This window comes from Rhamphochromis longiceps, linkage group LG20 (assembly GCF_057381845.1).
Source record: "Rhamphochromis longiceps isolate RC_006_pf linkage group LG20, R_longiceps_female_GT1.1, whole genome shotgun sequence".
Classification (NCBI taxonomy): domain Eukaryota; kingdom Metazoa; phylum Chordata; class Actinopteri; order Cichliformes; family Cichlidae; genus Rhamphochromis; species Rhamphochromis longiceps.
This window is the reverse complement of record NC_140576.1, coordinates 29,108,244-29,122,504: the sequence shown is the minus strand read 5'-3', so window position 1 is coordinate 29,122,504 and position 14,261 is coordinate 29,108,244. Positions and strand designations below refer to the sequence as shown.

The 14,261-nt window shown below is 48.0% G+C and overlaps 1 protein-coding gene across 5 annotated transcripts in view; it reads left to right on the top strand.

Moving 5' to 3' along the window:
* The window catches only part of flna (filamin A, alpha (actin binding protein 280)), a 43,809-nt gene that overhangs the window by 26,069 nt on the left and 3,479 nt on the right, over window positions 1-14,261 (top strand). Inside the window, exons 11-44 of one of the 5 annotated variants that reach the window (XM_085394165.1) lie at window positions 499-625; window positions 699-835; window positions 922-1,118; window positions 1,565-1,678; window positions 1,761-1,904; window positions 1,981-2,104; window positions 2,286-2,446; window positions 2,544-2,634; window positions 3,531-3,700; window positions 3,839-3,956; window positions 4,169-4,281; window positions 4,578-4,727; window positions 4,848-5,166; window positions 5,432-5,605; window positions 5,688-5,850; window positions 5,926-6,086; window positions 6,215-6,382; window positions 6,486-6,609; window positions 7,012-7,168; window positions 7,241-7,430; window positions 8,563-8,586; window positions 9,070-9,317; window positions 10,380-10,454; window positions 11,115-11,214; window positions 11,289-11,429; window positions 11,521-11,649; window positions 11,750-11,923; window positions 12,342-12,503; window positions 12,634-12,837; window positions 12,919-13,071; window positions 13,154-13,276; window positions 13,423-13,689; window positions 13,777-13,914; window positions 14,090-14,205. In XM_085394165.1, coding sequence (XP_085250291.1) covers window positions 499-625; window positions 699-835; window positions 922-1,118; window positions 1,565-1,678; window positions 1,761-1,904; window positions 1,981-2,104; window positions 2,286-2,446; window positions 2,544-2,634; window positions 3,531-3,700; window positions 3,839-3,956; window positions 4,169-4,281; window positions 4,578-4,727; window positions 4,848-5,166; window positions 5,432-5,605; window positions 5,688-5,850; window positions 5,926-6,086; window positions 6,215-6,382; window positions 6,486-6,609; window positions 7,012-7,168; window positions 7,241-7,430; window positions 8,563-8,586; window positions 9,070-9,317; window positions 10,380-10,454; window positions 11,115-11,214; window positions 11,289-11,429; window positions 11,521-11,649; window positions 11,750-11,923; window positions 12,342-12,503; window positions 12,634-12,837; window positions 12,919-13,071; window positions 13,154-13,276; window positions 13,423-13,689; window positions 13,777-13,914; window positions 14,090-14,205 — 5,156 coding nt within the window. Of the gene's footprint in view, window positions 1-498; window positions 626-698; window positions 836-921; window positions 1,119-1,564; window positions 1,679-1,760; window positions 1,905-1,980; window positions 2,105-2,285; window positions 2,447-2,543; window positions 2,635-3,530; window positions 3,701-3,838; window positions 3,957-4,168; window positions 4,282-4,577; window positions 4,728-4,847; window positions 5,167-5,431; window positions 5,606-5,687; window positions 5,851-5,907; window positions 6,087-6,214; window positions 6,383-6,485; window positions 6,610-7,011; window positions 7,169-7,240; window positions 7,431-8,562; window positions 8,587-9,069; window positions 9,318-10,379; window positions 10,455-11,114; window positions 11,215-11,288; window positions 11,430-11,520; window positions 11,650-11,749; window positions 11,924-12,341; window positions 12,504-12,633; window positions 12,838-12,918; window positions 13,072-13,153; window positions 13,277-13,422; window positions 13,690-13,776; window positions 13,915-14,089; window positions 14,206-14,261 lie in introns of all 5 variants that reach the window. The other 4 variants (XM_085394164.1, XM_085394166.1, XM_085394167.1 and 1 more) reach the window with 4 other exon arrangements.

Genomic DNA, 14,261 nt, shown 5'->3' with positions numbered 1-14,261 from the left:
CCCCAGATAATCTTTAGCTAACTGACAACAAACCAACAGAACAGTGAAGACAAACGAGCGCAGCCAGCTGTTGTCACTGAAAGAGTAGCTCCTGACGTCTGCAGCCCTCCTCTGCGCTCTTTGACATTCAGACTGTCTTCACTGTTCACATCAGTCTTTGACAAATGCACTGTTATCACAGCACAGTGAGCCAGCTGCACAAACACCAGCCTGATCAGGCTGCAGAATCTGCTTCTTGTGTCCAACGGGAACAATTTTGTGCATAAAGCATTTTAAAAATGTACCTTTTTTTTTTTTTTTAATGCAACCTAAAATGACGATCGCCTCAGAGGATTTCTACTCTGAGCTATGGTTTTGTTTTCTTAAATGTGGTTCTGAGCAGCCAATGAATCTATTGTTTGTGGTTTCACTACAAACAGACTGGGGATGCTTCCTCCTTCCTAAAATGATAAAGTAAGACTGGATTAAAGAAATAATGCAAAGGCATCTTGTTCACAGAGGGTCTGGAGGAGCCGTGTAAACGGAAAGACCTTGGAGACGGTGTGTATGGATTTGAGTATTACCCCACCACACCTGGAGCATATTCCATCACCATCACCTGGGGAGGACAGCACATTCCACGCAGGTACACATGGGCGTGCAAACAAAACACTGACTCCAACTTGTCATTGTGACTGACCATTCGATGCTCTGTTTAGTCCCGTGGAGGTCAAGATTGGCACCGAGGCTAGCCAGCAGAAGGTGAGGGCCTGGGGTCCTGGACTGGAAGGAGGCGTTGTTGGTAAATCTGCTGACTTTGTGGTGGAGGCTGTTGGAGACAATGTCGGTACACTGGGTAAGTGCCATACGCGGGCATGGGGTCGGTCCTGAAAGCATGTGCAGATCATCTTCAGTTTCTTCTCTGAAACTGTTGTTCTTCAGGTTTCTCTGTGGAAGGTCCGTCTCAGGCCAAGATCGAGTGTGATGACAAGGGTGATGGATCGTGTGACGTGCGCTACTGGCCCACAGAGCCTGGCGAGTATGCCGTCCATGTGCTCTGCAACAATGAGGACATCCAGCACTCTCCCTTTATGGCTGAGATCGTCAACCCACCAGGGAAAGACTTTTACCCAGACAAGGTATGCGCCCACCCAGAGAGATGCACATGGAGATTACGGACGAGTCCATCTAACAATCTTTCTTCAGTTAAGATTAGTTTTCATGACTGTTGCCTCAAGGCCTGAGATCATGGTGGGAGTGGATGGGTTAAAAACGATTGTGTGAAGGCAAAGGGAGGCTTCCTGCACCCAACACTTGATGCAGTTCTTGGTGTCAGAGGTGACACACAAGGTTTCAGGTTTTAGATGAATTACTTTTTCCTGTAGTGTGTTTGGAAAACTGCGTTTTTAATAGGAGACATTCTTTGTCTAATATTAAAAACTGATCTGAAACATGTCAGTGTGATAAATATGGAAAAAGATGGTAAATCAGGAAGGAGGCAGATATGTCTTCACAGCACTGTAGTGTGTAAATGCTATTCTGGCTGTAGTACATGTGGGGGTTTTTTTGTTTGTTTTTTGTCTAGGTTAAGGCGTACGGCCCAGGCCTTCAGAGCAGTGGACTTGCTGTTGGAAAACCCACCGAATTCACGGTCGATGCCAAGCAAGGAGGAAAAGCTCCTCTGAAAATTGTAGCTCAGGTATGTCTGGGTTTGTTTATGACCAAAAATATGGTAAATGTGTATTAAATCTGAGTGAACTAATCCCTTGTCCTCTGCACAGGATGGTGAAGGCAATTCTGTGGACGTCCAGGTGAAGGATAATGGCAACGGCACGTACAGCTGCACCTACACCCCACGAAAGCCTGTGAAGCACACTGTGATGGTGTCCTGGGGAGACGTTAACATCCCTGAGAGTCCGTTCAGGGTGAGTATGCTCTGCTATGCAGGCTTCGCCTTTTCTTCTCACTGAGTCTCCTGAGTTTTGGTGTTTGTGCCCACAGATGAATATCGGAGCAGGCTGTCATCCAAACAAGGTGAAGGTTTCTGGGCCTGGAGTGGCAAAGACGGGCCTCAAGGCCTTCGAGCCAACATACTTCACTGTTGACTGCTCAGAGGCTGGTCAAGGTAAAGCTCCAGAAAACAGAGTAAAGCGCGCAAACAAAAGATCCGGTCAAAGCAATATTCCAAACAACAACATGTTTATGAACAGATATTATAGGAAATGTATTTCACCCAGCTTCTGTTTGAGGCTGTAGAGCTTTACCTATAACATGCTAACGTGCTAACCTTTGCCCTCGGCCATCAGGTGACATTAGCATAGGCATCAAGTGTGCCCCGGGAGTGGTGGGACCTGCAGAGGCTGACATCGACTTTGACATCATCAGGAACGACAACGATACCTTCACCGTCAAATATACTCCCCCTGGAGCAGGCAGCTACACCATCATGGTGCTGTTTGCTGACCAGGTGACTCTGAATCCTTGAGTATTTATATCGGTTGGAAGGCAGACTGTTTCCACGACTCGGGGTTTATTGTAATGTTTGTCTTCCTGTTTGCGTTCAGGCTATTCCAATGACGCCCTTCAGGGTCAAAGTGGATCCTTCTCATGATGCCAGCAAAGTCAAGGCGGAGGGACCGGGACTCAGCCGCAGTGGTAAGAACACCAAGCCAGAGGGTGCTAACAAAAACAGGCGTGGCCACATTCAATTGGCTGTAGATTGAACGCTCAAAGGTTTGACGGTCAGTGTCAAACTGCATGGAACAACTCTTCATAGCTCTCAATGCTTTAACATCTGTAGCAAGAACTTGTTTGACAAAACTGACAAGATCCAGATTAAAATCACAAGGATTTAAAAACAAGAATAAACAGGGTTAGAGCTGCTTTGCTAATGGAAACGGGTCCCTCTGAGCTGTCATGTGACAGTCTGACAGAGGTAAGATGGCAAAGATGAGTCACATAATAGGATTTATTTGTACAAGTCACTGTTCCTGCTCATTAGCTTAAGATGTTGTCATCTGGGGGGGCGGGGGGCTGAAATGATTGTTTTGTGACAGACTCCTGTAAAGCTGTGGCATCCCAGAATAAATGTATGAAGCTGGATCACACTTATTAATCTCTTAAGAGTCAGACTGGTACTGCACACCTATAATCGTCACTGTACACTGCATATAAATAGACTTTATTTGAACTAATATAATTCAAATCAGTCATCAACTGCTTCAGTTAAATGCATCATTTTAATTTAGCTCAAGGTAGTTTGGTGTTATTTTACACTGCAGAAGAAATGCTGTGCTAAGCTGGGTAGCATTTTAAATCTGTTACTTTAAGTCTTTTATATATCTGCAGATCTACATTTACACATCTTAATCTTAGTCTTTTGTCTGCTGTGAGCTGTTACCCGTGGACCCTGAAGCACCCAGAGCATTTCCTCCAAGTTGTAAAAGTTTCCTGCTTATTGAAACGTGTTGATACAAAAGCTTGTATGACATGCTGGGTGATTACTTTTATTCTAATTAGACTCCCTAACCTAGTTGAATGCTGTCTTTCAGGCGTAGAGCTGAACAAGCCCACTCATTTCACCGTCAGCACTAAAGGAGCAGGAAAGGCAAACCTGGACTGCAGCTTCAGCGGCCCGACCAAAGGAGAGGCTGTGAAAGACTTTGAAATCATCAACAACCACGACAACACACACACTGTTAAATACACACCCGTGCAACAGGTGAGAGAAGAATGCTCCCACATGCAGTTGTGCTACGTTGTATCATGTGGCTTCTTATCAGAGCAGTAAAGCATTCTTCTGGCTGTTATGCATCATATTAAATGGGATTGTGTGGATCGCTCCTCTTTGCTGTGACAGGGTCCACTGGGAGTTGCTGTAACCTATGGTGGAGATCACATTCCCAAGAGCCCTTTCAGCGTTGGCGTGGCGCCCACACTGGACCTCAGCAAGGTCAACGTGACCGGCCTGGGAGACAGTATGTACCTGTGCCACTGTTCTTGTCCAGCCACACCTGACAGCAAACCTCAACCTATATAAAGCCTACTGTCTAACATGACTGTTTTCACCATGGCTTTCTCCCTTGCATGGTTGTCAGTATGTTGATGTGTTTATAAAAAAAAAAAAAAAATCTAAGCTTTTCAGGCAGATCAGAAGTGTCAGTGTGTTTTCTTTGGTCTGTTCTTGCAGAGATGACTGTCGGCAAAGATCAGGAAGTGACTGTCAAGTCAAAGGGTGCTGGGGGTCAGGGCAAGGTTGCTGCCAAAGTGACTGGACCAGGAGGGAAACCAGTGTCCAGCAAAGTATGACACCAAATCTCCTTTCTTAACAGGACAATATAGGAGTCAATGTTTTTCTCTTTGAGTCTTAAACCAGTTTCATCCTGTTTTTGGTTTTTAATAAACATTTTATTTATCCTTATTGGTAAAATCAAAGTCCACTCCACCGCTGTCTTACACCTCCAGCCACTTATTTGGTCTCCCTGGAAGTTCTCCTTGGATGTTGGAGAACTCTCCCAGTGTTCCAGCACTCTTTCAGTGCCACGTATTTCTCTCTCCTCATGCCTCTGGTAAAGTCACGTTAATGTGTTTTGTTCCAGGTGGAGCCTGGGCTGAGCCCAGAGACTAGTCAGGTGAAATTCATTCCCCGGGAATCAGGACCATACCAGGTTGAACTGACTTATGATGGAGTGCCCATCCCTGGCTCCCCCTTCACCCCCACAGCTTACCCTGCAACAGACCCCTCCAAGGTTGGCCACAAGCGCTGCTGGATCTTCTTAAACCTGTGTGAAGTGAATTGAATTAATTCAGCTTGACATGCTTGCAGATTGGAATCATTGATCTTTGTTCCGTGTCACCTTTCCTCTCAGGTACGTTGCTCAGGCCCAGGTTTGGAGCGTGCCAAGGTTGGCGAGACAGGGGAGTTCATTGTGGACTGTACCAATGCCGGCCCCGCTGAGCTGACTATTGAGATCATATCGGACAGCGGCACTGAGGCAGAGGTTCACATCCAAGACAACGGAGATGGAACCTACACGATTACCTACATCCCTCTGTACCCCGGCTCGTACACGCTCACCATCCGCTATGGTGGCCAGGATGTGCCCAACTTCCCTGCTCGGCTCAACGTGGAGCCTGCCGTTGATGCCAGCGGTGTTCTGGTGTTCGGACCAGGAGTGGAAGGCAAAGGTGAAATAACGTGTGTGTGTGTGTGTGTGTGTGTGTGTGTTCCTTTTTTGTGGGGCTGGTGCTGGTTTCTTCCTCCCATTATCACCATAGTCTTATTGATGGGAGCTGATCTGTAGATTATTGCAGAATTCAGATGAAATTGGGCCCCAGCTTGTGTGAATAACGTTATGTGAAGAATAAAGGGAGCTGTGTGAAATGTAAATGATAGACTGGTCTCATTTTAAAGGACATGAGCTTATGTGTACTGTATGTTCTGTCCTTTCAGGAGTCTTCCGTGAGGCCACTACAGACTTCACTGTGGATGCTCGCGCTCTCTCACAGACTGGAGGTGACCACATCAAAACCCACATCAGCAACCCCTCAGGGAGCCGCACAGATGCCCTGATCACGGACCTTCGGGATGGAACCTACAATGTGGAGTACACTCCCTATGAGGAGGGTGAGTTAAAGTGCAGCAGTGGGTACAGTAACTGAGCGTTTTTCTTCTTCTCCACTTTGAGTTGAGTGTGTGTGTGTTTCAGGCCCACACACTGTGGAAGTTTGCTATGATGGCTCTCCGGTACCAAAGAGCCCGTTCCGTGTTGCTGTGACTGAAGGATGCGACCCGGCTCGTGTTCGTGTGCACGGCCCTGGTCTGAAAGGTGGCACCACCAACAAGCCCAACAAGTTCACCGTGGAAACCAGGTGAGACGAGTTCATGGTGGTGTGTCACAAATCTGTTTCCTACTCCTATTGTGAAAGTCTTTCTTCCCCGTGCAGAGGAGCAGGTACTGGTGGCCTGGGTCTAGCTATGGAAGGTCCGTCGGAGGCCAAAATGTCCTGCACTGACAACAAGGATGGCAGCTGCAGTGTGGAGTACATCCCATACGAGCCTGGCACGTACAACCTCAACATCACCTACGGAGGACAGCCCATCACAGGTACCGAATACTGTTTTAGTAGTAGTAAGAAATACAACTGTGAGAAGAACATCCTTTTGAAATGTACTCATCCCCTGTTGTTAAGCAGAGGCCTTAAATATCGTTTCCCTCGTGCTTGTTCTGAGCAGGAAGTCCGTTCTCTGTGCCCGTCAGCGACACAGTGGACAGTACCAAGGTGAAGTGCCAGGGTCCCGGCCTCGGCAACAATGTCAGAGCCAACATTCCTCAGGCGTTCACAGTGGATGCCTCCAAAGCTGGAGTTGCCCCACTGCAGGTCCGAGTACAAGGGCCCAAAGGTGATCTGGCTTCTAACATTTCTCCATCTATGATTAACTGTGTACCAGAGAGCTCTTAGAGGATGTTAAACTTGGTATTTGGCTTCCTTCTGTGTGTGTTCAGGTGTGGTGGAGCCTGTGGAGGTTGTGGATAACGGTGACCAGACTCACACAGTCAACTATGTTCCTACTCGAGAGGGACCCTATTCCATCAATGTGTTGTATGCTGATGAGGAGATCCCACGCAGGTAACTCTCAGGCAGTGTATCAGCCTAAATATGCACAAATTTTAATCCATTTCCTAATATCTAACAGTGATGATCAATGTCTGCCTGTGACAAACACAGAAAACACAAAACAATGTTAGTTTTGTTTTTCTGAATAGAACCACATTCAAAAGCCAGTAATAAATCTTTGTAGTTCCTGCATTATTAGAATGAAGTAGCTGAAGTCTGGCTGGAATAATAACTGTGCTGTCCGGGTGATCTGCATGCTTTACCACAGACGGTCATCTGTCTGCATGGCTGAATTCGGCTAACGACACAGCTCGTTTCATCAGGCTGCTAGTGAAACCTCTAACCTGCCCGTGGTTTACTCGGCTCTGTCGATGAGACTGTATCCCACAGCCAGTCCTTCTCTCTCTTTGTCAGCCCGTACAAGGTGAAGGTGCTGCCCACCCATGATGCCAGCAAGGTGCGTGCAAGCGGACCCGGCCTCAACACCACTGGAGTGCCCGCCTCTCTGCCGGTGGAGTTCACCATCGACGCCAAAGATGCAGGCGAGGGACTGCTGGCAGTGCAGATCACTGTGAGTGCTTGGACCACACAAGCATGGAATCAGAGCTGCGATGTTTAGCTAACGCTTTGTTTTCTCCTGAAGGACCCAGAGGGGAAGCCCAAGAAGGCAAATATCCGTGACAACCATGATGGGACCTACCTGGTGTCTTATGTGCCAGACATGACTGGCAGATACACCATTCTCATTAAGTACGGAGGAGACGAGATCCCTTATTCACCCTACCGAATCAGGGCTCTGCCCACCGGAGATGCCAGCAAGTGCACCGTCACAGGTATGTCCAGGACGGGCTGCTGCAGTCATAGACGTTGAGTTTTGTTATTCTACCAACTCAGTCGGCTGTACTGCTGATCAGTGTCTCATCTCAGCAGGAATAATTAGTGAAACATATTGTGTAGAATACTGACACACAATGATTTCCAACATATCTGATTGTTATCAACAGTATATGCCCCACATTTCCACCTGTTGCTATTAAAATCCAGAGTTCCTGCAGGCGGGAGAGGTCAAAGGGTTTTTACTCAGAGCCACAAAACGTTTCTCTCCTCTCTCGTGCAGGAATAGTTGCTCGTACAGGATTTTATATATTGCAGAAAATGTTGCACAGTTCTTTGAGCGGTGCAGATTTACAAATGGGTAAATACTTACAAATGCGTCTACAGAACACAAGGATTGAGCGCTCGGCGTGTCTTTGAACTGAAGAGTCAGGATCTGGTATTTAAAGTCGAGCGTTGAGGAAGTTCCAGTTTAATCAGTCAGCTGTAATCACATGCAGAGCTTCTGGTTCTGAAAGCGAAGCTTGAATGTTTTCTAACAGCCAGGTAGGACTACCTGCTTTGGTTCTTTAAGTCACCTGATGCATGACATCAGTGAGTTTGAGCTCAGATGATAGAAATCCTGTTTTTGGTTTTTATGAATTAGTCAAACATACATGAATGAGACACTCTTTGGTTAACTACAATGGCAACGATTGAAAGTCTTCCTACCCACCCACACCTGAGGGCTCACGGACATTTGGCTCCACAGATGATTATGTGAGTGGTTTGTTGGAGGTCATGTGATCTAGAGTGCCTCTCAGTGTACCTGCAGCTCGTATCTCATCAGTTTTTTGTTTTTTTTTTTTTTGTTTTTTTTTTTGTGCATTGGTATGTGGCATTTCTCACGCTGTGCTCCTCAGTTGCACCCTGCACACTCCTACTCAGCCCGGCCACACACACACACACACACACACACACACACACACACACACACACACACACACCGCCCCGCTTCACACTCCCCCACCGTTTGTTTCATCCAACTGTTTGGAGCACAGTTATTGCCACCCGTCACCTCCACCCCACCTGACTGTCTTTTATTTGTCACTTTTCTCTGGCTCCCTCGCTTCTCACCGTTCCTACTTTCAGTCTCAATCGGCGGTCACGGTTTAGGTAAGCCTTTTTATCATGTAGAGGACCTTCTGTTGTCTTTTTCTCAGCATGGAGGATAGTGGCACCAGCTTTCAACAGGACATCCCATCCTTTTGCTTGTTTCTCTTCTATATTTCACTTTCCCAGACTTTTTTTTTTTTTTTTTCCTCCCCCGCCTTCCATCTCATTTTACGCTTCCTCTCTCATAACTGTGTCTCCATTTTATATTGGACAAACTAATGGACTAACAGAGTAGGTAGAAAGGCATGGTGGAATGGCACTCTGGCTAATCTAGCTTTCTGTTCATACATGGAAACTGTAACTGTTATTGGTAACAATATATGAGCGATGGTAATAACATGACTAGATTCAGCTTTAACCTGGTCTTCTGGTTGTGGAATGTGCATGCTGAATGTTGCGTCTGGCAGTGCGTTTGTCTGTGTAAGAAACGACTTAATGCATTTTTTTGATTTTTTTTTTTGATTTTTATTTTTTTATCTGAAGGTGCCGGTGTTGGCCCAACTATCCAGATTGGCGAACAGACGGTTATCACGGTGGACGCCAAGGCTGCCGGAAAAGGCAAGGTGACGTGCAGCGTCTGCACGCCAGAGGGGGCGGAGCTTGACGTGGACGTGGTTGAAAATGAGGACGGCACATTCGACATCTTCTACACGGCGCCACAGCCTGGAGAGTATGTGATCTGCGTCCGCTTTGGAGGGGAGCACATCCCTAACAGTCCGTTCCAAGTCACGGTGAGTGATCTGCACGTGTAAGCCTGCTCTGCTAGAATCTCATGAAAACTTCTCAGTGTCAGATACAGTTATCAAGAATGACCCTCAACTTGGAGAAGCAGAGTTCAGTCTTAAGCTGCATCCACAGTGAAAGCAGGCTGCAGCTTGAAGCTGGTGACGCGAGAATACAAAGTCACCGACATGAGACGATTATGGGCGAGATAACTGACAGGAAGTGGGCCCAAGATAAACTGTCCTCAAATTCTAGGCAAGCAATTTAAGTGAGCACTAATAAGGGCTGTCCAAGTTAACGTGTTAGTGTGGATTAATCCGTCATCACGATGAAATTTATTTTATTGCAATTAACCCATCTGGAGTGCAGAATCACTCAGAATCCCTGAAATGTTTCTGTCGACACATTTCAGGCAGTTTGTCCAAAGGTTGTGCGTTAGTCGAGCCCTGCTGCTAGTAAGAGTGACAGAAACCACCGACTGAAGAAAACTCATACACAGTCCGAGATTCCAAAGCCCTGATTTAATGTTTTAAAGTCACACATGTTGTGTTGCTGTGGAAGTGGGTCCAAAAAGCAGCTTTGGTCAGTATAGGCAGAGTGTAAGCACGTTCTGTTTTTCCGGCTACAAAGGTGGACGTGGGAGCTTTTATAGGACAATGAGGTGCAGCTTTTGTCACACCTGTATTGGCTTCATTTGTCATTGCTCAGCCCCTTCATACTGACTGAGTACTCTCAGTAAGATGGTGTAGAGGGGCGGGGCCTTTATGAGGACAGATTTTAAATTCAAATGAGCAGCAGCTGATGTAGACGTGGTAAGAATTACAAGTTGATGCAGAGTGTTTGTGTTGCTCGTCGGTACAGTAACTACTGAGCTGGTTGTTTACCAGCAGTTACAGGTTTGTCAGAGCCCTGGACCACAGATGCTTTCAACTACTTCCCCTACAGAGGCTTTGGTCCTGACGCCTGCAGCCGTTTCTCTAAATCACTTTGACTGCCGTTTTAATCCACTCCAATGCCTTATCTTTTTCACTCTCTCAATTCCCTCCACCATCCCTACCTACACCCTCCAGGCACTGGAAGGAGCTCCATCAGACCAGCTCATGCAACAGAGCCAAATGCCCCAGTACTACAGTCAACAGCCCTGGGTATCTAAATCCTCAGCCTCCAGTCTCTCGGCCTTCTCGGCTTCAGTTTTGCTTCTCCCTGTTGTCCCTTTGTCGTCTATGGTGCACATGGTCTCCTTTCATCATTGTCTGCTGTGTCTCATTGCAGGTGTTTCATCACTGAGAGGGTGCTTTCTCTCGTTTCTCTCTCCAAACAGGATGCCAGGGACACATGGACTGTTCAGCAGAGCTGCATAATGTTAAAGTTCAGGGTCCAAAGCCTACTGTATGAGCTAAACAGTGGTTTCCTTCGTAGCATGGGACCAAATTATATATTTACTCAAGCATTATGCAGCCCTTGTGGACAGTGCTCCATGTCGACCTGGCTTCAGAGGGAAAAAGGCCATTTTGAAAATCCTAAATTTGGCCGTCCCAGCTACTCCACGTTTTTCAAAATGGCTTCCCGATGTTTTGTCCCCATGTTTTGTCCCCATCCTGCTCTTGCAGCTTGTCCGTACCATCATCCTGACCACAGTCGCCATTATCATTCCATCTCATCGTCTCATCCTCTGTTCATTGTTGGCGTTTTCCTCTTCCATCCCGCACTGTGTTCACTTTGTGTGACATGTTGTCACTATAACCAGAACGGTTGCCACAATCTCTTAACAACCTGTGATCTGACTGGTGCACTCTGTCTCTCAGGCAACAGACCGACCAATGGGAATGAACGGGCTGGATGTGGCAAGTCTGAGACCGTTTGACCTGGTGATTCCATTCACCATCCAGAAAGGAGAGATCACAGGTAACGTCTCCTTTATAAACGCGTAATTTGATCATAGTGATGTGTGTGTGTCATTGTGTTGTCCTCTGCTTCAGGTGAGGTCCGAATGCCATCGGGCAAAGTGGCTAAGCCTGACATCACAGACAACAAAGATGGCACGGTTACTGTCAAGTACGCTCCCACAGAGGCCGGCCTGCACGAGATGGATATCAAATACGACGGCATCCACATCCCTGGTATCTGCACACATTTAGGACTGTGTGGGCTCTAAAGTGCACTGAGAAGATGGTTTGGACGTGCGACACTAACCGCTCTGTCTGCCAACAGGAAGTCCCTTGCAGTTCTACGTGGATTACATGAACAGTGGTAATGTCAGTGCCTATGGGCCTGGCCTTATCCACGGGACTGTCAACAAGCCAGCCGTCTTTACTGTTAACACCAAAGATGCTGGAGAAGGTGGGTAACAGTTACACCTGTGGAGTGCAATTATATTGGCTATGACTTACCTGCCGCCTCAGATTTGAACACATGTGACGCCCGCTGATCATCTTTGTAGGGGGTTTGTCTCTGGCCATCGAGGGTCCGTCCAAGGCTGACATCAGCTGTGTGGACAACCAGGACGGAACCTGCACCGTGTCTTACCTGCCAGTGCTGCCGGGAGACTACAGCATCCTTGTTAAATACAATGACAAGCACATCCCAGGCAGCCCCTTCTCTGCTAGGATTACTGGTAACTCTTTCTACATCAGAGTAGACATCCATGCAGCCCACACACTACAGTAACGTAGTTCCTCCCTTCCTGCTGGATCCAGAGATGTTCCAAGACTACATGCCTGGAAACTGAAACGATAAAAATCCAGTTAATTTAGCAAGGATACGTGTGTGTGTGTGAGCCGACAACAGCAGCGTTGCTGTTAACACGTTTTTATTGGCTTTCCCACTGCTCCTGTAGCACACACCACCCTCTCCTCCAGTCAGGTGTGGGTCGGCCTCCCCTGAACCCACTGCTCCACCCCCTCCCCTGCAGCTGAGCCACAAACCGCACCCCCCCCCCCCCCCCCCCCCCACACACACACACACAAAAAATGATAGAAAAAGTGCATTTATGCCATTAGCGTGTGCCCTAACAATCACTACTGCATCTCTAGGTGACGATTCGATGAGGATGTCCCATCTGAAGGTGGGCTCGGCTGCAGATATTCCACTGGACATTGGAGAGCTCGACCTCAGCCAGCTGACAGCCTCTCTTACAACACCCTCAGGGCGAGAGGAGCCCTGCCTGCTGAAGATGCTGCGTAACGGTCACGTTGGTGAGTGTGCGTCTAAGTTTGCTAAACAATGAGTCATCAGAATATTTTATGGTTCCCTAAGTATAACTGGGGGGATGAAACTGGCTGCATGCTGGTTGGCGCGTTGTTAACCCTCCTCTGTCTGTCTTAGGAATATCCTTTGTTCCCAAGGAGATTGGCGAGCACCTTGTTAACATCAAGAAGAACGGTCGTCATATTCCCAGCAGCCCAATTTCTGTAATGATCAAGCAGTCAGAGATTGGTGACGCGAGCCGTGTGCGTGTGAGTGGACAGGGGCTGAGCGAGGCCAGGACCTTTGAGCCTGCAGAGTTCATCATCGACACTCGTGATGCAGGTATATGCTCAGTGAAAGCATAGATGCTGTCATTTTATTTTTACACATTCATATTTGTCATGCTCATCTTTGATGCATTAGGCTACGGTGGCCTGAGCCTCTCCATTGAAGGCCCCAGCAAAGTGGACATTAACACTGAGGACCAGGAGGATGGCACCTGCAAGGTCACCTACTGCCCCACTGAACCAGGAAATTACATCATCAACATCAAGTTTGCTGACCAACATGTGCCAGGTGCTTACATGAAACAGTCGGATTACAGAGGAGGCACATGTTTTGGTTTTGTAAAAGTGAATTTGTTCATGTGTATACACAGGAAGTGCTTTCACGGTGAAGGTAACAGGGGAGGGCAGAATGAAGGAGAGCATCACCAGGAAGAAGAGGGCAGCATCAGTTGCAAACGTTGGCAGCCAGTGTGACCTGAGCCTGAAGATCCCAGGTGAGACGAGCAGGAACTCGTATTTAATTCTCCATCTGTGCTTGGGTGTAAAGGGGGAGGTTACAGCCTTCTCACTGTTAGGTTCTCTTATGCAGCTGACGCTAGGTGATCCTCATGTTTGTATGTCTACATCTGTGCGTCCTCAGAGATCAGCATAGCGGACATGACCGCTCAGGTGACCAGCCCCTCTGGTCAGGTTCACAAGGCTGACATCATGGAGGGAGAGAATAACACCTACTGCATTCGTTTTGTGCCCACTGAGACCGGTGTGCATACAGTGTGTGTGAAATACAACGGCGTGCATGTGCCTGGGAGCCCGTTCCAGTTCACTGTCGGCCCCCTGGGTGAGGGTGGCGCTCACAAAGTGCGTGCTGGAGGGCCAGGCCTGGAGAGAGCGGAGGCTGGAGTACCAGGTTGGTGTGGTGTCTGGGTTGTGAGTGCAGAATCCAGTGTGTAATTTTACACTGTATAGCTAACTCTGTTTTGGCATGTGTGTGTAGCGGAGTTCAGCATCTGGACGCGGGAGGCTGGGGCCGGAGGGCTCAGTATTGCTGTGGAGGGGCCAAGCAAGGCCGAAATCGCCTTTGAGGACCGCAAGGACGGCTCCAGTGGGGTTTCCTACATCGTGCAGGAGCCTGGTGAGAAGAGACAGAGCCTGTGCTGCACACTGAATCACATTTCTAGTTTAGTGTGGTTTTATGCTTCAGTCGTACTCTGACCCTGGTCCTCATATGAGTGCGTGCGTGTGCATGTCGTCCTGTCACTGTTTTGTGCTTAAGTGACACTCTCACTGACTGATGGTTCCCCGTGTAGGTGACTACGAGGTGTCGATCCGCTTCAACGACGAGCACATCCCCGACAGCCCCTTCATCGTCCCCGTGGCTTCGCCGTCAGACGATGCCCGCCGACTCACTGTTGCCAGTCTTCAGGTGAGGCTCTGAGACACGCACACATCCGTATGCACACACCACCAGGCCACAGTACA